The 24,430-nt window shown below is 42.4% G+C and overlaps 2 protein-coding genes across 2 annotated transcripts in view; both read right to left on the reverse strand.

The window, feature by feature from the left end:
• Window positions 1-20,151, reverse strand: part of POLN (DNA polymerase nu) — a 142,946-nt gene extending 122,795 nt beyond the window's left edge. The window contains exons 1-2 of the mRNA XM_025887208.2: window positions 20,031-20,151; window positions 4,718-4,861 (exon numbers count right to left, since the gene is read on the reverse strand). Coding sequence (XP_025742993.1) covers window positions 4,718-4,856 — 139 coding nt within the window. The 5' untranslated portion in view covers window positions 4,857-4,861; window positions 20,031-20,151. The remainder of the gene's footprint in view (window positions 1-4,717; window positions 4,862-20,030) is intronic.
• Window positions 6,673-21,091, reverse strand: HAUS3 (HAUS augmin like complex subunit 3). The gene is made up of 6 exons (XM_025887209.2): window positions 21,037-21,091; window positions 20,031-20,094; window positions 18,578-19,623; window positions 17,167-17,606; window positions 14,968-15,196; window positions 6,673-6,935 (listed from the first exon to the last, which is right to left on the reverse strand). Exons 3-6 carry the CDS (start codon window positions 19,484-19,486, stop codon window positions 6,702-6,704), a joined length of 1,812 nt encoding a protein of 603 aa, XP_025742994.1. The 5' UTR covers window positions 19,487-19,623; window positions 20,031-20,094; window positions 21,037-21,091; the 3' UTR covers window positions 6,673-6,701.
• Between the last annotated feature and the right edge of the window lie 3,339 nt (window positions 21,092-24,430).

Here is a 24,430-nt window from a genome sequence, read left to right on the forward strand (position 1 = left end):
TTGGCTTTGTTTAAAAGAATTTCCCAAGTATTACCAAAAAAAGAGACCTCCCAAAAATATTGAGGAAAATATTTACAACATATATAATAGACAAGTCCTTCACAGGGCGCCTAGGTGGCTCAGTTGTTAAGTGTCTGCCTTTGGCTCAGGTCATGATCTTGGAGTCCTGGGATCCAGCAGGGAGCCTGCTTCTCCCTCTCCCTCTGCTGCTCCCCCTGCTTGTGTTCTGTCAAATAAATAAAATCTTTAAAAAAAAGTCCTTCACATATATGTATTGTGTGTAGAAAGCTCTTACAAATCAGTGGGAGAATAAACAGGTGAGTCCACCTGTGGCCAAATTCAAGGAGAGAACAGCCTACCTCGCCTCAGAGAGTTCAAAGCACACCAACAGTTACAGTGTCATACAAACAACCAGAAGTACCTCAGCACACTAAACTGAGCTGCAAATGAATCCAATAAGGCACGCTGGTAGCAGAAGTATTTTGAGCGAGGGGCACCTGGGTGACTCAGTTGGGCATCCGACTCTTGATTTTGGCTTAGGTCATGTTCTCGGGATCCTGAGATGGAGTCCCACATTGGGCTCCCACACTCAGTGGGGGGTGGGGGGGGGTCTACTGCCCCTCTCCCTCTGCCCCGCCCCACACTCGTGCTCTAATAGTCTTTAAAAAAAAGGTAGAGAGAGAGCACGAGCAGGGTGGGCAGGTCAGTGGGAGAGGGAGAAGCAGGCTCCCCGCTGAGCAGGGAGCCTGAAAAGACAAGGGGTTCAATCCCAGGACCCTGGGATCACGACCTGAGCTGAAGGCAGACACTTCCAACTGAGCCACCCAGGCGCCTCTAAAAAAAAGTATTTTGAGCAGGACCTTGTAAAATGCTGCTTTCACCACTCAGCTGAGTGGAAGAGAAAGAAAAGGGTAAGTAGAGGATGATAATGAAAATGTCATGTGTTTGGAAGTTGCAGTCAAATCTGAATGGGGTGTAAAGTAAGAGAGGAATGATGGGGGGCAGAAGACTCAACAGGGCAGGCGGGGGTCCCTCAGAGTGAATGGGATGTTTCCGTAGGTGAATTCCGCGGCGGGCAAGGACAGGAGCTGAGGTAGTTCTAGCGAAGGCATGAGGGCAAGACAAAGGGGCAATAATGAAGGTCAACAATCAGGAAGCCACTGCCAAAATCCGTGTGAGGAGAAATGCGGGCTTGTATGAGGACAGTGGGGGCTGAAACCCAACAGCTGGCAGGGCTTGCCAAGTGACTGGATGTAAGGATTTTATGTTTATTTAACAGAAATAAAAATAATACAACATGTTTATCCATTATACTCTTGACTAGAATGAACAGAATCAAGATAGATCTGTTTGGTCTTTTAGTTTTATGTCCTTGAAATCGCGAAGATTTCTACTGGATGGTGGGATAGACACACTTCACATTAATGAACTGGATTTTCACAAATATCTACCTTTGGGGTCTCAAACTGTATTATTTTATAATGTCTGTAAATATATATGTATATATATATATTTTTAACTGGAAAACCACATTCACATCTAAGTTGTTAAAATGAAAAATAATTTGGACAAACGTGTTATTTGATTTCTATAGCTACTCAGACAAAACAGAGGTATCTTCCAATAGCACGTGCTGACTCCTATGCATAACCCTCTACAGAGCCATTGAGTCCACTGGCAACCCTGAAGCCACCCTGCAAACTCCTTCTCCCTCAGTATTTACCCAAGGCTTTCAACAGCATTACTGAACCATCAAATGACAACGAAAATTTAAGTCAGATGAATCCACTTTTCAATCTAGTTTAAAGGTGTATGGGTTAAGGTACAAAGCTAAGCTACAGTCACAAAAGACCCAACAAGACAACAGCTTGAAAAACAAAGTTTATTTCTTTTTCATGTTCTCAACTGGCTGGACATGCTTCCTTCATGCAGCCTCTCCAGGACTGGGGTGCTTCCAACACATCGTACAATCCTCTAGGACACTGTTTTCATTTGCAGAGTTCAAAAGGAGGGTTCCTACTGGAGGGAAGGAAAGAGGCCTGCCCTGGAAATGGCACACGCCACGTGAGCGCACATCCTGCTGACAGGAACCCAGGTCACACCTGACTGAAGGAGACTGAGCCATGTAGTCTGAAGGGAAGGATAAACTTTGGTGCAGCATACAAGTAATCTCTGCCCCAAAAGGCCTCTGGAGCAACACAAAATGCCCGTGGTCAGGAAGTAGAAGACACTGCCACAAGTCAGGATGATGCCCCCCTTAAGCAGGGAGAGAGTTTTAACTGAGAAGGAAACTTTGAGGTTCTGAATGCAATGACATGGATGTCCTCTTTATCTTCATTCGTTAAACTACAGTTTCAGTTTCTGCATATTTTGTTTTCTTGCAGCAGAGGGTTTTTAAACAACGATCAATCTTGCAGCAAGACGACATACAAAGTCCATCCCTTACTGGGTGTGCATCTTTTTTTTTTTTTAAATGTTTTATTTATTTATTCACGAGAGTCAGAGAAAGAGAGAGGCAGAGGGAGAGGGAGAAGCAGGCCCCCCGCAGAGCAGGAAGCCTGATGCGGGACTCGATCCCAGGACCCTGGGATCACGACCTGAGCCGAAGGCAGACGCTTAACCATCTGAGCCACCCAGGCGCCCACTGGGTGTGCATCTTGACATCCCTCAGCCCAGCACATAAGACACCTAGACCCCGAAGTGACATATAACACTAATGTTGTTTGGTTTTACTTGTTCATAATAACAAATATTTGTAGTTATTCTCATTGATTTAGGAATTCAATTTTTGTATTTATTTAGTTCAAAATGGGCTTTAGAAATGAAATGCAGATTTATAGTATTTTCCTTGTAAGAGATAAGGGTCTGACACAATAACAGCTCAGCATATAACTAGAGTCCAGGAAGCAACTAGATCTTAGGTCCAGCATCATGCATCAATAACCCACCAGAAACCCAACTTAATCAAATCCATATGAAATAAGAACTAAAACTGGTGGGACTCTGTGGCAGACAGACTCCAGGGTGGTCCCAGGACCCCTGCCTCCTAGTACTCACACCCTTGAGTGCGGGTGGGACTTATTGGCTCACTCCTCACCCAGAGTACAGCAACAGTGACAGGGTGTTCGCAATCACGTTGCAGAAGACTAGGATGTCAGTCTTGCCAGAGGAAAAGCTGCCATCACGTGAAGCTGTGCCTCAGGAGAACCACGTGGGAAGGAATGGAGGGTGTGTTACAGCCAAGAGCTTGGGAGGCTCTCGGCCCAAGAGCCTACAGGGAACTGAATCTGCCAACAACCCTGTGAACTGGAAGCAAATGCCTCCCCATTCGGGCTTCAGATGAGACCCGAGCCCTGGCTGACACATCCGCACTATAGCCCAGCAAAGGATAAAGCCAAGTTGTGCCCAGACTCCTGACCCACAGAAACTGGGACATAACAAATGTGCCTTTTTTAAGTCGCTAAGTTTGCAGTAACAGTGCTGTGCAGCAAAAGACAATACAGAATCTTTGTGGAAATTCCTCTATTTTTCCAAATCCAGTAACACTTGACAGAAAAATACTATCTTTTCCCATTACCTCTCAATAAATTTATGAAAACTAGAATTTTATAGGGTATTTGAAGAGCATGACAAAAGAGTTCACAAGATGGGCTGATGGCCATAAATCTTTCTCAAGACTCACACTGAAGCTACCAGAGGCATTTCACTATTCCTATCAGTACTTTTTTTATTCCTATCAGTTTTTAAAGGGAAGTACATTTCCACTTCTGTCAAGTGCACACTATTTTAGAAAGTATACAGAATAAAGGAGAAAGCTCTCTGATGTTTAAATATTTATTTTCTTTACTATCCACCCCTCATTCCCCAAAACATTTTCAACTTCTAGGTCTGTGGTCCATACACAAAACTTGCTAGCAGTTCATTTATCAGTGACTTTCTATAATGAGGCTCACGAGCAACAGATTCCTAAATATGAGCAGATCGAAATGTTTGGTGCTACTATATCCTAATCAAGAACTGCACTTACATAGCCTTTGCACTATTTGTCAATGCTCTCAATTACTTCATCACAATTACATCTCACGTATAACTTACTCTATAAAAAACGACAAATTATTAGCCCAGGCTTAAATATTAAGGCACAAACAACAACAAACTGCTTTGCTAGTAAAACAAAGAACTGGTGTTCCGAATGTCTCAGTCACACTTGTGCGCCCACGCCACTGCTGCTGCGTGACATCACGTCATAAACACACACACCTGAGAGCTCATAGCTCTTGGGCAGCTAAGACACACACTGTCAAACACCCTTCTCCCATCCACCACACACAGCAAACAAGTACTATGTCCCTGTGTGTCCGAAGACCCAAGAGCTAAGGCTGAAGCGAGGGGCACTGTGAAAGAGCCCAGCTCTCTGAGGTTACTTAAACAGTTGAAGCAGATTCTCAGGAACTCTCGGATAGAAATGCCTGGAACAAGGAAGAGTGTTACATTCTAAAGCAGTAAGGGCCGAGAGAATGTGCAACTTGTGAGCAAAAGCTCAGTCATCACTGAATGAGAATAAACCAAGGGGAGCCGGACTCCATTTGTCTGTAGCAAGAACCTCCCTACACAATAGAAGGTTCCTGAGAATGATTGTTTCATTGTCAAACCTTAAGAAATAATTAACATTCAAGGTAACAAAAGACAGAAAGATGCTTATATAAAAATTACTCACTCTTTTCACTCTCTCTCCAGTTCTTAGACTCCACTGAATCACCCGAGTGCACAGCAGACATAATCTTCTGTGCAGCACTGGACAGGGGTACCTTACAGAGATCAAAGCCTACAAATGCCTCATAATTTTCCATTTTCATAAATCCTAAACATAAGATAAACATAACATCCACGTATTAATTTTGAGACTTCAAAATAAGAAACACGTTATTTGAAAATGTTACAGCCAGAGGCATTCATACAAATTACTCTATTAATGACCACAGAAAATAGGTAGCAGTTGCCTCCATAATTACCGATTCAATAGTAAGAAGCGAGCAAGATGGTTAGAGGCTCAACTGGAATATCCTGGTAAACAGGGAACAAAGAACACATTTCTAGCTAACCAATTTTGAAGTGAGCAATCCAAATACTTTCTGAGGTCTGAAACCAATGGCTGTTAAAATCTTCAAATATTCAAATCTAATTACAGAAAAATTACTTTTAATGGACTTGGGTAATTATGATAGACACAAAACCTGACATCCTTTCAGGTATACTGCTCAGCTTGCCTGGCCCCTGGGCTGAGTGGGTAAAGGTCTGGAAGGGACAGTACAAATCATCAAGTAGCTGGTCATACATCATATTTGGTACAAATCTAGACAGAATTTGCTATTCCATGAGCCAGGAAACCGGTGACATATTTTTCCACATTACTGGATAAAAGAAAAATTTGAAATAAATTCTCTATTCCACTGTAGAAGAGGAAAAAAAATTTAAAAAGGAACAAAAGTCACCCATGAGGAGCTAATACGAAAATCTTAGACAAAATTTGTTACAAATTTTTCGTACACATTTAGATCTACTTAATATAAATATTTAAATAAGGTACAAATACTATAATTGGCAAGATATTTTCGTTCAACAGATTATAAAAATTATCAAGACTTATCTATCACCTAAGCATACCCATGTTCTGATGATCATAGCTAAAGAATTCCACAAGGACCACCTAAAATGCATGGCGTTTAGACTGGCATTCCATATTAAAAAGGCAAGATATTCTGGAACAGGAATTTTTTTTTTTTTTAGGAATATTCTTGAAGGTAATAGCTCTACCTTCTTCCTCTGTAAAGCTTACATAGTATATACCACAGGCCACATATAAATCAAGCACTCAAGAAGCATTTGATGTCATAACTGATAAATAAGCTACTTCAAAGGATTTCATACCATTCAAAATAATTTCTAATTGTCCAAAGAATACATCTGTACCCCAACTAATACAATCTAACACTTAACTATTTTCACTCCAGAGAAACCGATTAAAATAGCATTATACATCCTCTGAGAAACCACTTGTACGGTATTTTCAAAATGTGTAAGTCACACTGAAGTCCAAAACCGCTAAGATCTGTCCTGCAGAAATTTTGAGCCCCCAGGACACAGCTGCTAAAATGAACAATGGTCGAAGGACACGTGACATTCTTTGGGATGCAAACAGGAGTCGAGTCTCAAAGTCTATAGCAGGGAATTAAGGAATTACACAGTTTGAGTGGCTGAGTTTTACTTTATACCCAAATATGAGGGGACTTGGCTCTTCCGTATACTAGGGTCCACAGGTTTAACAATGCTGATTCAAAGTTTTACAAAAGTTTAAAATATATAACAGCAGAAAATTTCTATTTCTAAAAAAAAAGTAAAGGAGAGCTAGAACTAATTCTATTAAGAAATATTTGCATTATATAATAATGCTTTTTCCCTGTAAGTAAAAGGTTACCGGAACTAATTGCCACCAAGCAAATGGTTAATTCATAAAAAGCACTGGCGGTACTTTGAACATACTATATAAGGAAAAAACCAAACGATGTAGTACTTGAATGAATTAAATGAAATGTTCCATGGGCCTCAAATTTAAAATTTTAGTAGGGTTTATTAGCTATATTTTCCTAATATATAAAATATTAAAACAGCATATGTAGTAAAGATTCAGTTTTTAGTAATTTTCAATCTTCAAGACCAACGGCCTTAATCTTTGATTGGTTTTCTAAATTCTCCACAATATCTTTCAGATAATCTTCATCTTTTAAAAAATATACATATAATTCTCTTTCCACTTGATGCAGTTTATTAGATGCCAAAATTCTTCTTTTTGTCTTCACATCAGCAAGAATATCAGTAAGAAGATGATTTAGCTTATTCAGTTGGGATTCAACTTGATGTAACTGCTCTGTTAACTCCTAAAAGGAAAAAAAAAATGCTTTTACTACAAAAGCTCTATTTGTAACAGTAATTATAAATTTAAGATGTAATTTACACGCAAAGAATCCAAATGATAGGGGCACCTGGGTGGCTCAGTCGGTTAAGCATCTGCCTTCAGCTCAGGTCATGATCTCAGGGTGGAGCGGGGTGGGGGGGGGGTCCTGGGAAGAAGCCCTGAGTCAGGTTCCCTGCTTAGCAGGGAGTCTGCTTCTCCCTCTCCCTCTGCCCCTCCTCCCTGCTTGTGCTCCCTCCCTCCCTCTCTCAAATAAATAAAATCTTAAAAAAAAAATCCAAATGATGTAATAATTATTCCCATGATTTTAATGATAAATGAACCTCAATTAAAAATCCACAATAGGTTTAATATAAATTCTATGTAAAGTCAATTGCAACAGCTTTCAATAGATAATTTTAAGGGATTCAAAGCAAACCGTTACTTCCTAAAGAGTACTTGATATATAAACTATAATGTATATTCATACATTCAACAAATATTACTAAATGTCTACCATATGCCAAGCACTGTTTTAGAGACTACAGATGTAAGAACAAACACCATCTCCTTTATGGAGCTTATATTCCACTCGATCCATCAAACTTTGTTTTAGCCTAATCTCGGTCTGAGTGGTACTGAGAAAGCCTTGAAATGAAGGAATTACCAATAAAAAAGAATCACCTCAACAGAAATCTCCATTTTTCTTTTTTCACAGTGTTATAGAAGATAGAATTACATATAACATTCAACAATCCCAACTTACCATGTAATCCTCCTGCTCAAGAACCTAGACACGCCACTGCTTCTCCCTCTCCATCTGCCCCCACTCGTGTTTGCTCTCCCTTTCTCTCAAATAAATAAAATCTTTAAAAAAAAGGGGGGGGGATGCGTGGGTGGCTCAGATGGTTAGGTGTCTACCGTGGGCTCAGGTCATGATCTCTGGGTCCTGGGATCTAGCCCCTCGTCAGGCTCCCTGCTCAGCAGGGAGTCTGCTTCTCCCTCTCCCTCCCCCATGCTCATGCTGTCTCAAATGAATAAAATCTTTAAAAAAATAAAAATAAAAAGAACCTAGATATGCCAGCCCTTCACATTTAACAAAATGAAATGCCTCACTTCCTAACATTAAAAGCTGTTTATTAACAAGTTTCCATGGGTTTTTAATCAAGTATTCTACTTCTGTAAATTTCCAGCCACTATCACCAAAGAGAAAATCTATAGCTCTATCTCAACCTTCTGCACCCTCTCAGCATGGTCCATGAGCATGATGATCACCTGGGGTACTTGTTATGAACACATACTCCTGTACCCTACTGCACACTAAATTACTCAAACTCCAACAGGCTCCCTGGTGATTCTAGTAAGTTCAAGAATGACTGCTTTACACCTGTCATAAATGCCAGTTCCAGAGAGTAGTACTTCAATTACACTTTAACCAAATCAAGTAATACCTACATTAAGTGGTTTCCTCTTGAGGAAAAACTTGGTAAACCTGAATGAGAAACTACAATCTCACCTTCAATTTCAGTACTAAAGATTTTAATAGTTGCTAAAATAATATTCCTACAGATACTGAAAAATATCCTTGTTATTAACAAAAATGAAAACTAAAATTTATACATATGGCACTTTTATAGTTCACTGGGTTAGGGAAAAACATTAAATAATGACACCCAGTAAGATTATAGTGAAATCACCATACTTTAGTGATTCTAGGATGCAACCTTTCACATTTTAAAATATCTGAAACCCCATACCATTTTTTAATTGAAAGCATCATGTAATTATTATTAGCCACTCATAAGAAATGCTTTATCACCAACATTAAAAAATTTTTTTTACTGTGGTAATAAGAACACTTAACATGAGATCTCCCCCGTAAGATTTTTTTTTTTTTTTAAAGATTTTGTTTGACAGAGACACAGCGAGAGAGCGAACACAAGCAGGGGGAGGGGGAGAGGGAGAAGCAGACTTCCCGCTGAGCAGGGAACCCAATGTGGGGCTCAATCCCAGGACTCTGGGATCACGACCTGAGCCAAAGGCAGATGCTTAATGACTGAGCCACCCAGGCACCCCCCACTTAACAGATTTCTAAGAGTACAACAGAGTACTGTTAACTACAGGCACAACATTGTATAGCATATCTCTAAAACGTATGCACCCTACATGACAAACTTTGTATCTGTTGATTTAACCCAATTTCCCCCCTCTCCAATCCCTGCTAACCACCATTCTACCCTCTGTCTCTGAGTTTGACTATTTTAGATATCTCCGTAAGTGGAATCATACATTATTTGTCCTTGTGACTGGTTTATTTCACTCAGTATACTTTCCTCACGTTTCATCCATGTTGCCGCACATTACAGGATTTCTTTTTATTAAGGCTGAATAATACTTTGTGTGTATATATCACATCTTCTTTATCCATTCTTCCATTGGTAGACCTTTGTTTCCATAACTTGGCTATTAGGAATAGTTACAATGGATGTAGGAGTGTTAATAATTCTTCAAGATCCTGATTTAAATTCTTTTGTTTAAATATCCAGAAGTGGAATTACTGGATCATATAGATCATTAATTTTTTTGAAAAAACTCCATACTGTTTTCCACAGCGGCTGTACCATTTTGGACTTCCACCAGCAGGGTACAAGGGTTCCAATTTCTCCACATTCTCACCAACACTTTTTTTGTTTTTTTAAGATTTATTTAAGAGAGACAAAGTACATGCACATGCATAAGCACGTGAGTTGGAGGGCAGGAGAGAATCCTCAAGCAGACTCCCTGCTAAGTGCAGAGCCTAACGCAGACCCAGGGTTTGATCCCAGGACCCATGAGATCATGACCTAAACTGAAACCAAGAGTCAGACACTTAACAGACTGAACCACCCAGGTGCCCCTGATTTTGCTTTTTTGCTGCTAGCCACTCTAACAGGTGTAAGGAGATATCTCATTGTGGTTTTGATGTGCATTTCCCTGATGATGAGTGACACTGAGCAACTATCCATATACCTGTTGGCCATTTGTATGTCTTCTTTGGAGAAAAGTCTATTCAAGCCTTTTTTTAATTGGGCTATTAGTTTTTTTGCTATCACCAACATTCTCCATGTATAGTGTAGAAAAATAAAGACAACAACTTTGAGTCAAAAAATAACACAGAAGGGGCGCCTGGGTGGCTCAGTGGTTGGGCATCTGCCCTCGGCTCAGGTCATGATCCCGGGACCCTGGGATCGAGCCCCGCATCGGGCACTCTGCTCAGTGGGGAGTCTGCTTCTCTCTCTCCCTCTGCCTGCCACTCCCCCTGCTTGTGCTCTTTCCGTCAAATAAATAAAGTCTTAAAAAAAAAAAACTGCATGTTAAGTGTGAAGCTTTGAAATACCCTAATGATTTTAACTGTGTATATTTCATGTGTATATGCCAGAGTGATATAATAAAAATCTGTCTATCTGTACCTAAAAGATATCTTCTGGTAAGTAATCAATAAAAACTCTAAATAAGAAAGTATTGTGCTGGGGCGCCTGGGTGCCTCAGTGGGTTAGGCATCTGCCTTCAGCTCAGGTAGTGATCCCACCCAGGGTCCTAGGATCGAGTCCCGTGTCTGGCTCCCTGCTCAGTGGGGAGCCTGCTTCTCCCCCTGCCCCTTCCCCTGCTAGTGCTCTCTCTAGCTTTCTCTCATGTGCTCTCTCCAATAAATAAATAAAATCTTAAAAAAAAAATCATGCCAATTTAACAGAGCAAGTTTTTCTTCTTAGCAATTCACAAGATGATGGTGTACCATATGATCGATGGTATCTAGTAGACATTTAAATAGTGCTGGTAGCAATGAAAATAGGTGTGACTGCTTGGAAAAGCAATATGACAGCATCAAAGGCCAAAAAAAAAAAAGTACATACCTAAGAAACCCAATAATCCTACTTCCAAGAATTCATCCAAATTAAAGTATTTTAACAACAAAAAGCTGTAACATAAGATGTACATGGTATCGTTCAAGAGCAAACAAAAAAAAAAAAATGAAGACTATCAAAAAATATTCAACAATGGTGGACTGGTTACAGAAATTATTGTAACATTAATAATTAAAATTATTCAGAGTGAAAATGTTTATTTCATAATGCTAAGTAAAAAGGAAGAATAAAAAAGATGTGTAAGTAAAGGTGAAAAACATACACCTTCAAATACTAACCAAAAGAAAGATGGCATAGAAATACTAACATCAGAAAACAGAATGTTAAGACAAGAAGCACAGTAAGAACAGAGAAGATCATTATGTAATACTAAATGGTTCAATTTACTGCAATTCAAACCACTAGAATAATTCACCACAATTTGAAACTTAGATATACAGCTGAACCTTGAACAGTGCGGGACTCGGGGTGGGGGGGAGGTTTAGGGCATCAGCTTCCTGTGGAGTCAAAAATTTGTGTATAAATTTTGACTTCCCCAAAACTTAACTACTGGTAGCCTACTGTTGACATACAGCTGAAAAACATATATTCTGTATATCATATGTTATGTGTACTATAGACTGTAATCTTAAAATAAAGCTAGGAAAAAAAATGTTAAGAAAATCATGAGAAAATACATTTATTGTACTGCACTTTTATTTATCGAAAAAAGTTTGCATACAAGTGGACCCATGCAGTTCAAACCCATGCTGTTCAAGGGTCAACTGTAACTTATAAAACAGACTCAAATATAAAGAAAAAACTAACAGACCTTCAGAGCTGCCATCATAGGAGGTTTTTATAAAATTAATAGATCTAGGAGACAAAATCAGTAATAGATTTTTAAAAACTTAATCATAATCAATCAGGCTATTAGGATGGCAATTATATATTTTTTAAAAAAGGAAAATGACAAGTGTAGGCAAGGATATGGAGAAACTGGAACCCTGTGCACTGCAGGTGAGAATATAAAATGGTGCGGCTGCTGTGTAAGTTAGGCACTTCCTCAGAAAGTTAAACACAGAATTCCAACATGATCCAGCAATTCCACTCCTAGGTATATACCCAAAAGAAACAAAAACAGGGACTCAGATACCTGTACACCAACGTTCACAGCAGCATTATTCACAACAGCCGAAAGGTGGAAACAATCCAAGTGACCATCAACAGACAAACAGATAAACAAAATGTACTACATGCACACAATGGGGTATTAGCCATAAAAAGGAATAAAATTCTGACACATACTACAACACGGATAAAACCTAATCATACAAATGTTGTAGGATTTCACTTATATTAGGTACCTAGAGTAGGCAAATTCACTGAGACAGAAAGTGGAAAAGAAGTTATCAGGGGCGGGGCCCCTGGGTGGCTCCGTCATTAAGTGTCTGCCTTCGGCTCAGGTCATGATCCCAGGGTCCTGGGATTGAGCCCCGCCGGGGTCCCTGCTCCGCGGGAAGCCTGCTTCTCCCTCTCCCTCTCCCACTCCCCCTGCTTGTGTTCCTGCTCTCACTGTCTCTGTTTCTGTCAAATAAATAAATAAAGGGAGGGAGGGAGGAAGGAAGTTATCAGGGGCTGGGGAGGAAAGAGAGAAAAAGTACTGTTTATTGTTTGATGTTTCTATCTGGGATGGTGAAAAAGCTCTGGAAATGTATAGTGGTCATGGTTGCACAATATATGAATGTACTTTTGTACTTAATGCCCCTGAATTATACACGTAAAAATGGTTAAAACTATAATTTTATGTTTTCTACATTTCACCACAATAAAAATATTATTTAAAAAAAACGAATTACAAGCATTCGTGTTCCAAGGAAAGGTAGGCTAGTTATCCAAATCAATCCTTCCATAAGAAAAAAATATAAAAGGCTAAATGAAATGTTTAGAAATCAAGCAAAACAAAAGCTTCCTAAAAGCAATAAAAAGATAACAAGACATTAAAAGGAACTTTAAGTCCATAAAACATCCCAGATTGGTAAGGCAGTCCAGAAACAGCTTTACTCTAGGGCAACTGCCAATCCTGGAAAATTAGAACCTAGGATTCTTGAGACTCACAAGATGAGTGGGAGAAAAATCAAAGTCCAAAGTCCACAGAAAGTGGGAAGTCAAATGGGAGACCTTCTTCATAATAAGCCAAAGACTCACAGGACACCAGCAATCTTAAGATCAGAATGGCCCAGAAATGGAAGAGCCCCTGGATAGAATTACAGGCCAGACAGGAATCACCTGGGTCCTCCAAAGCCTAGTTAGACTTAACCAGCCCTGCCCACAGTATCTAACACAAGAAATATGAAGGCAAAAAGCATTTAAGGATCATTTATTTCATAAGAAGAAGTTCCCTTCACCAAAGAGGGATTTTATTTTTATTGTATGCCTCAATAAAGGTTGATGGGACCATCTGTTTTTAGGGAAAAAAATAAAAAATAATAAAACTAGAACTCTACCTCACATCACACGTAAGGGCGCCTGGGTGGCTCAGGTGGTTAAGCGTCTGCTTTCGGCTCAGGTCCTGATCCCAGAGTCCTGGGATTGAGTCCCACATCAGGCTCCCTCCTCAGCGGGAAGTTAAGGAAAACAAGTTAAGGTTTTCCTACTGCAGCAGGGTGGTCCCAAGGTGGTTTGTGCTCATGAGTCTCTGCTCCAGATCAGATAATGGGATGGCTATGTTGTTACAATAGAGAGCACTGGCGTCAAAGGGCACCAAGAAATAGAATATGAATGCGTGCAGTGATGCAAATCCATCTCCCTTCCTGCAAACCCAACTAAATTGAATGTCCTACTGATGAAGACCTGATCATATCATATAGGACACTGGAGAATCAGCTGCCTGATGTAATATGGTACAACCACTTTGGAAAACAATTTGATGTACCCTGAAAACTGAATCTGTGATACAGCAATTCTACTCCTGAGAGTGAGTGTGCATGTGCACACACATGTACAGCTGTGAGACATACAGTAAGACCATCCGCAGCAATATAATCCAAAATAGCAAAAACTGAAAGTAACTTAGATGTCTGTCAACATAACACATAACTAAACTGTGGGATTTCATAAAATGGAATACTAACGATATAAAAGAGAAAACCATAGGGGTGCCTCGGTGGCTCAGTCGGTTAAGCGTTGGACTCATGATTTCGGCTCAAGCCACGATCTCATGGGTTGTGAGATCGAGCCCCAAGCTGGGCTCCGAGCTCTGCCGGAGTCTGCTTGAGATTCTCTTCCTCTCCCTCTGCTCCTCCCTGCTGTGTGCGCATGCTCTCGCTCTCTCTCAAATAAATAAGTAAAAAAAAGAACCAAAAACAAAAAGAAAACTACAAATGAGCTAGAGCTTTACATAAGGCAACATGGATGAATCTCAGTATCTTAATATTAACAAGCAAGTTAGTAAAGAATATATGTAAGAAACCACATACATAAACTTCAAAAACATATAAACTAAACAATATACACTCTAGCGGGGCATCTGGTGGCTCAGTCAGTTAAGTGTCTTGACTTCGGCTCAGGTCATGATCCCAGGGCTCTGGGATTGAGCCCCATGCCCAGGCTCCCTGTTCAGCAGGGTGCTGCCTGCTTGTCCCTCTGCCCGTACCCCCACTCGTGCCCATGCTCACTCTCTCTCAAATAAATAAAAAAAATATATATATACAATCTAGGAATATATGTGTAATAAAAGTATAAATAAAGGCAAGCAAACGATTAAGTGATGAAGGAAAGGAAATGCTATTGGTAGAAGCAAGCTGTCACAGAACACTTTAAAGATAATAGCCCTCTATTTGCTGAGACAGGTAAAATACAGGGGTGGTTTGATTTTTCTTTAAATTCTTAGTGTAAACATTACATATCCTTTTATGTCTGAAATATTTTGTAAGTTCTTAAAATTCTGTTGACATTGATCAAAACCATCCGAAAAATATACTTATATGTGAACAAAAAGTAGGATATAAAAAAATAAATTTTATAGTAGGGCAATAGCATTTGGGGTAGTATTTTCCTCGTGTTAACATTTTCTTTACTATCTTTTACAACAAACATTTTTTTACAGCATTTTCAGTTACTGTGGCCAGCACTCACCTGATCACTAAGCAAAAGCTGATTTCCTCCTTGATACAAAGTATCACAAAGCATATCCACATCATTATTCAGTTTGGACAGAAAGAAAGAATGTTCTTGAATAGATACTGCCAATTGATCTTGTACTAAAGAAACATCCTTTTTTAATTTCTCAGCCACTTCTTCCAGGTTTCCATGGGTTATAAATAATTCTTTTTTCTTATTCTCTCCTTCTAAAAGTTGATAAAGCCTAAAATGTGAAAATAAAAATTACAGGAGAAAATTCTCAAATCAGTACAATTTTCAAAATTATAAGTCACCGTATTGGGCATCTTTGGGGATATATAACAGATTAAAAATATTAACCTGGAAAAAAATTAATCTGCTGCTAAATCAAGCAACCAAAAACATTCCAGCTAAAATACTTTCTCATTACAGGGCACCTGGGTGGCTCAGTTGGTTAAGCATCTGCCTTCAGTTCAGGTCATGATCCCAAGGTCCTGGGATCCAGTTCCACATCAGGCTCCCTGCTCAGCAGGGAGTCTGCTTCTCCTTCTACCCCACCCCCTGGCTCATGCTCTCTCTCTCTCTCTCTCTCTCTCTCTCTCTCTCATGCTCTCGCTCTCAAATAAATAAAATCTTTAAATTATATATGTAAGAAAAATAAAATAGAATACTATCTCATTACAGAAATACATATTGTAATTACTGTATCTGCTTCTACTTTCTCATCCCGCAAGTTTTGAATACATTTTTTGACTTTTAACTGCCATTATCGTATGTTTCAGAGATACTGCCCAAGAAAACATTTCTTTCACAGAATACATTATGATATAGTAGAAATAGCAACGAGCTTGAAACAGAAGACCCAGGTCTGAGTTCTGGCTGTCTTCTGAGACCTGGGTCAAGTCAACCTCTGAGACTACATTCTTCATTTCACATACCTATCGTTACAGGATGGTAGAGAATTTAAAAGAGAAAAACTGAAAATAAAGTATAAAATGTAAAAAGAAATGAAAACAATGAAGAGCTAAAGAAATAATAAACTTGCGACTCCAGTCTTATCCATATTTGATTGTCGAATTAAATTCCTAATGAGCTATGAGGCCACTTTTAACACTTCAAGTATTAATGGCAGAAAATCCCTTGGAACAAATGGAAAAATGTGAGGCAGCATTTTCTACACATTTCTGACAAAAAGGGTTTGTTCTTTTTCTTCTATTTCAAAAATATATACATTTTTAATTATCTTAATTATTTTAACAATTTGCAAGAATTCATAAAACTGGTTCAAGTCCAAGGCTGCCAATTTTGTTCTTGTGGGACATGACTATACAATTTCGGGAGGGGGAACCATTCTTAGCTCATGATGTCACTGTCACCCTTTCCATGCCCCTCACCTCATTAAGAAAAAAAAAAGGAGGGGCGTCTGTGTGGCTCAGTCGGTTAAGCGTCTGCCTTTGGCTCAGGTCCTGATCCCAGGGCCCTGGGATCGAGCCCCGCATCGGGCTCCACGTTGGACTCCCTGCTCAGCAGGGAGTCTGCTTCTCCCTCTGCCCCTCCCCCTGTTCGTGCTCGCTCTCTCCCTCTCTCAAATAAGCAAAATCTTAAAAAACAAAACAAAAAGATTAGATGATTTTCCTCTAGCACTAGAGAAAAATCAGGAGCAGGATCCAGATTTCTGAGGCCTTTGACTACTTCAGTCCTCCAATTTTAGTATTCCTATACCATCAACTGCTTAGACATCCAGAAGAGGTTGGGAGCAAGTATTCATTCTCACTGATGCACCTGACAAGAAACACAGTCCGTTTTCCCATCTCTCTGCCCACACCTTCTCTGAATGCAATCAGTTCTCTGCCCAGCAATACCAACTACACACCAAAATGTATTCAAACTCCCTGCAGTTAAAACTCCTGTGTCAATCTCAAAGTATCTAAATAATGGTGCCCAAAGGTGAATAAGACCTTGTATACATTCACTCCACCAACCCATCCACCTCAGCTCTAAAACAGCTACATCCAGATATAACAAGAACGGAAAAGCGAGCAAGATATTCAAAAGGGAAGAGTCATATGCAAGAAAAGTGAAAGAAGAGAACAGAGGGCCCAAAATAGAGAACAAAGAATGTTTTAAACTTCCACAATATTAGTTCAAACTCTCTACAGTATTTTACAAAAGCAAAAAAAAAAAAACAATTACTAAAGAAACAAAGATGCATACCTATGGGTAGAAAAGTCCTTGGTATCAATGGTATTCCTCGGATTTATCTGCTGAGATACTGATGGGTCTGTTAGCATTTCTAATCGCTGGTGGAGCATGGTATTACTTTGACTAAGTTCTTGAACCAAATGTTCAAGTTGACGATATATGTCCCAATGCTTTCTCAATTCAATTTCATATGATAATTGTAGAAGTTCAAAAGATGCCTTTTGCTTTATCAACTGATTTAAAACTAACTCTTGTCTTGCTGTATAATAGTCTTGTTTAGCAATCTGTAGATCAAAATCTCCCTTTACAACTGGCATATTCAATAACTGGGCATTCTCTTTTACCACAGCAGGCAAACTTTTATCTTTCATATGAGAGATTTGTTCTTCAAGTTTCAGAATCTCACTACTCAAGTTAGAAATTTTAGCTTCCAAATTATCTTTGCCAAGAGCCTACACAGAAAAAGCAATTACGTTTAAAGCCATTAAGTATAAAGTCAAAATAGTTTTAAACTTATTTTTACTTTCCGTTTTAGTTTATCAGATCACATGCTAATAAAAACTAATTTCATGTTAACAAAAGCCAAAATCGCAGTTTAAAAAAGGAAAGGAGTAGGTAAATTGCTGTTTTAACGCTATCACCACCACATATATACAATAATGGCTACCAAGACAGACACCTTGTCATGCTTGTCTTACTTAATAAAAATCATTAGCGCATTACTAACTGAATGCAAATGTACACTATTTTAAGTTTTTCTTAAAACTAAAATAGTCCCAGTAGCCATGCTCCTAGTCTGTCAGCTGATTTTAGCACTGGCAAAGAGTGACGAACTTCATACATTATTCCTAAGTTTGTGTCAGTTATACGAGCTCACTTGGTGCTGATACTCAGTTTCAGCTGTATTTTCACTCAATTACGTAGTGGTTATATTACCAAGACTGCAAGCTTTCCAAGAGTGCAGATAGATATGGGCACTACATCCGTACATTCTCAACAAAAAAATCAGGGTTTCAGTCCATTGAACTGGGTCTCTGACTTCATTAGCACCAAACAAGGCAGAACACCCGTAACAAAGCAACAAGGCTCTTTAACCATACATCATAAAAGAGGGAATTTCAGTGTCCTCTGAGTCTGAACCAACACGAATTTCAACTTCAGAAAAAGTACTTTTGTTTAAAATTAGCTAACGTGATTGGGTTATAATTACTATTTTTGCCCTCTACTGATATGAAGATCTATTTGTATGAAACACTGAAATACATCAAAACTAAGCAATGAATAAACAGAAGATAAGAAAATGTAACTTATGTTACATTGTTACAAATGTACTTGTTTCGACCCCCTTTCTGAAATATTTTAACATATCTTCGATTATAAACAATGATTACTGTACGAATCCAGTCTCATGTCTCATATTTACCTTGCTAGTGAGACTATGAAGATTCTCCTCTGCCCACTGTATACTTGACTTCATGCTCAAATTACTTGCTTTCAAGTGAATTAACTCATGTTGAGCACAAACGTAGGCTAGCTGCAGCCTAGCCATCTCTAGCCATCTCTTCTCAAGGATTTCTTGATTATCACAAATAGATGGTGCTTGTATATCTAAAAGTTGAAAATTTTCTTCTTTTGAACTTTCAACTACTTCATGTATACCCGGAAAGAACTGTTTTTTGGTATATAAAGTTAATGCTGCTGTGCTTTGCTCTTCCTGGCTTAGATATTTTTCCAAGGAAAACTGAGATAAAAACACCAGTGGATTTGTCCTTTGATCCAAATTAGAATGTCTGAAGAACATCATCAATTTAGCAACTCCATCAGTAAGAGCCTGAAGTTCATTATTTATCTTGGTATTCATAGCATTTAGAATCCCTTGACTCTGCTTCAGCCTTTTAGTGGCCGCTGCTTCTTTAGCATTTAACCTCAGAGATTTGTGGCTTGTTACTGAAGCCATCAACTGGCATTTATTACGTCGCTGAATTTTTAGGTTCTTCAATTTCTGCAGAGTCTGAACCTCAACCTCTAATTTCTCTAGCTCTTTGTCATCCAAGATACATGTCTTCAAATCAGAAGTTTTACAGGTTTTAAGAACTTCATCCAATGCTGCTCCTTCTAGGATAGGCTTGCCGGATTTTTGAAGAATGCTAAAAGCTTCCAATTCTTCTTCAGACAATACATTCTGTTCATTCACATTCCCACAAAACCACTTCAGAAATGATTCATCTTCAACAGTCTCAAACAACCAGTCAAAATCTTCCCCATTAAGAGTATCAGCTTTGGGATAATTGACTTTTTTTAATGTTTCCACAAACTCTTTTCCACAACTCATGGTTTAAGTACCCAATTTCTTTGTAACAGATAAGGGTTTATGTTGCTATTTAGAAAATAAACCCAAAACACAAACGAAACTAATTTTATATTAAGTCCATAGAGAAAGGAAAAAATATTTTTAGAATCTGACTTCTCCTGGGGGAGGAAAAACAGGTATTAGACCATAAATAAAGTAACTGTATTTGTAAAAGGACGATACTGATAAATATCACAGAATATCTGGGAACCATCTAACCCAGAGGTAGTTATAGCTGAAATGTCTGATGAAGATAAAATAAATTAGGGTATTACTGAGAACACTGCAAACACAATGAAAACCTAACTGGCAAGAAAATCTTTCCAAAGACAGTCATTAAAAATACACTGTCTCTTACAGAGCAGCTCAGTTCTTTCATTCAGTTTTTAATTCAAAATAAGTGTATCTAAACAAGTCCAAGCCCGCCTGCGGCTAAGCAGCCTCTTCCCGCACCCAGCCGTTCCCACGTGAGAAAACAGAAATAAATACGGAAATGTTCTAGAGAAAGAGTCAACCAAATGTTTACCTCAGCGACTCAAATCGGCATCCGCCACTCACACAGGAATCAACGTCCAGAGACGATCAACCTACTGCAGGCAACATCAGGCTTCAGATTTAAGAACCGTTCTCAAACTGATCTTAAAACTTCTCAAGAAAAGGAAAAAAAAAAAGTCACGAGGTACGGTGATGGCGTTAAGACTTAACGCGGTACCATCTCGCAAGGTATGCCCAGGTCAGGTCATTACGCCGCGCACCCAAAACTAATGCAACGGTGTACGTCAACCCTACTTCAAAATAACCCCCGAACCCCAAAACCCAAGTACCCGCCACTTCAGAAGTGCCGAAGAACTAAGCAAACAGTGGCAGAAACACGCGCGGCATCTGCTACTTTGCAACCAGCGCAGCGCCGAACCACCCCCGATGACCTCCCTAAGGGAACTCCACGGGCGGCGACCGGCCGCACGTTGGTAACACACACCCGCAGAGGCCGCCGAACTAGCGCTGAAGACAAACTGCAGAGACCCCAGACCCGCGCGGTTCACTCCCTCTGGGGCGACGGCCCGCGTATCAGCGGCGGCGCGAGACCACGCGCCCCCGCCCGCAGGACCAGCCCCGGCCCCGCCCCCGCCGAAGCCGCGCGAGACCACCCACGCGCGGCCCCGCCCCCGCCGAGGCCCCGCCCACGCGCGGCCCCGCCCCGCGCCCCGCCCCCAGGACCAGCCCCGGCCCCGCCCGGGAGGACCCGCCCGCGGCCCTGCCCGGCTCCCCCCAGCCCCGGCCTACCCGCATCAGCCCAGCCCCCGTCCCGCCCCCGACCGGACTGCGCCTCACTCACCCTCGCCGCGCTCCCCGCTGACGCCCACCTCCCACTCGCCTTCGCACTCCCCGCCCTCGCCCTCGCCCGTGGCTCCAAGCCCTGAGGACCCCGACTCGCGCGCCTGAAAGGAGTCCCCAGGGGTGCCTGGAAAGAAGAGGCAGCCGGGGGACCGGCGCCGCTCCCACAGCCCCACGGAGAGGCTGGCGCCATTCACCTCTGGAAGCTCCGTTCGCACGCCTCAGAAACCCGCCGCCGCGCTCCGCGCCTCGCACTGCCTCACGGGAGCGCTGCGCGCGCAGAGGACAGAGGCAGGGCGTGGCTTGACCGTCTGCGCAGGCGTGGTGTCGGCAGAGGCGGGCGTGGCGAGGAGGAACTTTGGGGCGGAGCTGAGCAGGGCGCCGGTCCGCCCCCCGGCCAAACGGCAACCGGTGGGGGCGAGCTGGTTGGCTCCCGCCTCGGGGGCGGGGCCGGGGGTCTCGGGGGCGGGGCGGGTCTTAGCGCCCTATATCCTGCGGCGCTGCGCTGCGCCTGGACGGGCTCCTTGGCTCAGGCCGGCTCTCGGTCCTGCCCTCCGGTTCCCCAGGCCCCCGTCCTCTAACGAGGCCGTTTTCAGGGAAAGCCGGGTGCGGTCAGGAACACGCCCGGGGCTCGCCTGGCCGCGGCCCGGGGCCGTCCGGCCGGTGGGCTCTGCACCGCCAGGACCTGTTCCAGGGAGCGCGCCCCTTCGACAAGTCTTGGGAGCAGACGAACTACGGGACCCAGAACGAGCCGAGCAGCGTCTGGTGCGTCTTTAGGCTCAGCTGTCATTACGCGCTTTACAAGCTTTTGCGTTGAACGTTGTTTTGCAAAGCACGCAATCCGCAAGCCCTCACCTGACCACTGAGCAAAAGCCGACTTCCTTCACAATCCCATTTTCAAAATATAATTTAAAAAAAAGATTTTATTCATTTATTTGAGAGAGAGAGAGTACGAGCAGGGGGGACGCGGAGAGGCAGAGAGAGAAGCAGACTCCTCGCTGAGCAGGGAGCCCGATGCGGGTCTCGATCTGGGCACCCCGGGATCATGACTGAGCAGAAGGCCGACCGTTAAGCGACTGAGCCACCCAGGTGGTGTATGTGTGTGTGTGTGTGTGTGTGTGTGTATACACAAAATATAACTTGTAAAAAGTTGAAAATATACATACGTGGTACGTGGTACACTTTCCAAGGAGGGTGCCACACCCAGGACACGGGTGGTCAGTCCATGAGCGGGCGACAGCTGTACTAAGGCTGCGCAGTCCGGGCACACCTGGCGGATGCCCTACAGCCCAGAGCAGCCACACCTGCGGGGCTGCCCTCGGTATCCGGCGGCGGTGGCTCGCATCTCTACCGGACAGGCTCATTTCCCCCTCACCGGTCCTCTACAGACTCACATCTACTCTTCCTTACTCCAAAGTCGGTTCTCTCTCCACCCCCAGCATCAAATGACACGAAGGTGGCTTGTGGGAGACCAACTAGTCTCGTGGAACATTGGAAGGGTAGAAGTCTTTCTGGATAACTTTTCTTAATACTTTTAGGGGAGAAAAAAAAAAGAATGGTCTAAAGCAGAAATCATGGATTCATCTTGAGGGAAAGATACTTATTAATCCTTCATTTGTCTTCCTTTTTTATTTTCCTCTTCTAAGAGACAATAAAGCCTACAATGATCTGAAAAGCAAACATTACAGGGGAAAAAACTCACAGATTGGTACCCCGCCTGAAACAAGCTGGGGCTGGCCCAGGAAAGCAACTGGTGAGCTGGGAGGCAAGGTTGGAGCCCCCGGACCAGGGGGACTCCTCTTGGCCACTGCCCCTGGGGGTGGTGGAAGCTGTGCAGACAGCGCCTTCAGGATGTTTTGCTGAGGAGGCAAAGGCTGAGGGGGATGACACAAGATGAGGGGGTGGGAAGGTGGGTGGGGTGGGGGGAGGGTTTGGGTTTGTTTTGTTTTCAGATGAGAGGAACTTGGGGATGTTTATAGACTGTGAAGAGGAACTTAGAAAAGAGGAGAAGAAAGAAAAGGGGCTGCGTTTTGGAAAGATCCCCGTGGGACAGGAGGGTGACGGATAGGGAGCTGTTCTAGAATCCCACATTTCCTCGAGACTCCTGGGTCATTTCCTGGGCCCACAGATTCTCCGTATCATTTTGAATTGCTGACCATGGTTATTTGTTTGAAAGATGTTTGTGGGACCAAAAAAAGCCATAAAGACATGAAGTAGAAATCACAATATTCTTAGCTCCCAGAGTACAAACAACACACAACAGGTTTAATCATGCAGCCCCCAGAAGCTTTCTTTGAAAACTCGATTTATTAGGGTCAGGTTGCATTTGAGATTTAAGAAGCAAATAGGTTACACTTACTTCCAACACAAGATTTTTTTCTCCTCCAGTCAAAATCGTTCGGGGTCTTAGTGGGGTCCTTACAGAGTCAAAAGATGAACCCACAGATGAGCCCTCCTCGAGGAAGCCCATGAGAAGGCAGGCCTCCTCGCACTGCTGTGAGCCGCAAGTGGGCTCGCTGATTGCTTTTTCTCTTCTCCTTCCTGTAGGAATCTTTTTTCTCCTACTGATACTAACAAGTATTTTAGGTTCTAGACAATATGTTTTTAGATATGTCTAACCGGAAGTCTGATGTTAAGGATCATTTGTTCTTCGATGCTGTTTTTGGTACTGGTGGGACTCCATTCTTCAAGCAGTAAGAGGAGTTCGGGGCTTTTCCAGGCAGAGGAGTGACATTCTCAGTGACAAAAGTGACAAAAAGGTGGCCAGAGACAGATGCAGGGAGACTCCCGTGATGGAGGGAAGCAAGGGTGGGAGAGGGAAGCGAGCCGCGAAGGTGCAGGAGCAGATGGGGAGAAAGCAGGCACCTGGGATTTGTACTGGAGGGTGTGGGGGGGGGGGGCGGACGACAAGACCCCCTGGGGCCCTTCTGCCTACCAAGGGGGAGAGGAGGCGCAAGCTGGGTCCCGGAGGGGCAGAGCGCGGCCTTGAGGGCAGAACCCCGGAGCCAGGAGGGCCAGAGACAGGATGACTCTCAGCTTCCAGCAGAGCAAGAGAGTGGCACTTCTTTCTAGTCTTCCTATAAATCCCGCCTGGTCAGAAGAAAGCACAGGGTATCAAGGAAGCGGGTGGGAAGAAAGTGATTTTTGTCTTCCATCACACCGATATTCACGCAACAGAAGTAAAAACTCAGGAGCAGGTTGGGGTCAGGAGCTCACCGAGATAGTTCGATTGCGGATGGGGAGAGTTTGGGGGTAACAGGGCTCAGAGGAAGGAGGCAGTGAAGGGCCTGGTAGGGGGGCTCGGGGGCTCATGGAGGCCCTCAAGACAGGCTGAGGAGGCAGAAAGCAATGACGAGGCAGTTGAGAGCCCCTGCGAGCTAAACGGGCAAGTGGCATAATCCCATTCACATTCCGGAAAGATTCTCATGCGGGCTTAGCATGCACTGGGGGCCTGGCCCAGCTGGGGACTGCGAACCGAGGAAAGGGAACAGCGCGGGAAGGGCCTTGCCACCCAATTTTGGGGGCCTGATCCTGGCAGAAGTGTGATAGGAAGGGGAATAGGAGCAGGTCACAGAGCTGAGCTGGGAGTTG

The sequence above is a fragment of the Callorhinus ursinus genome, unplaced genomic scaffold, assembly GCF_003265705.2.
Source record: "Callorhinus ursinus isolate GAN/ISIS: 27379988/994484 unplaced genomic scaffold, GSC_fseal_2.0 scaffold4, whole genome shotgun sequence".
In the NCBI taxonomy this organism is placed as follows: domain Eukaryota; kingdom Metazoa; phylum Chordata; class Mammalia; order Carnivora; family Otariidae; genus Callorhinus; species Callorhinus ursinus.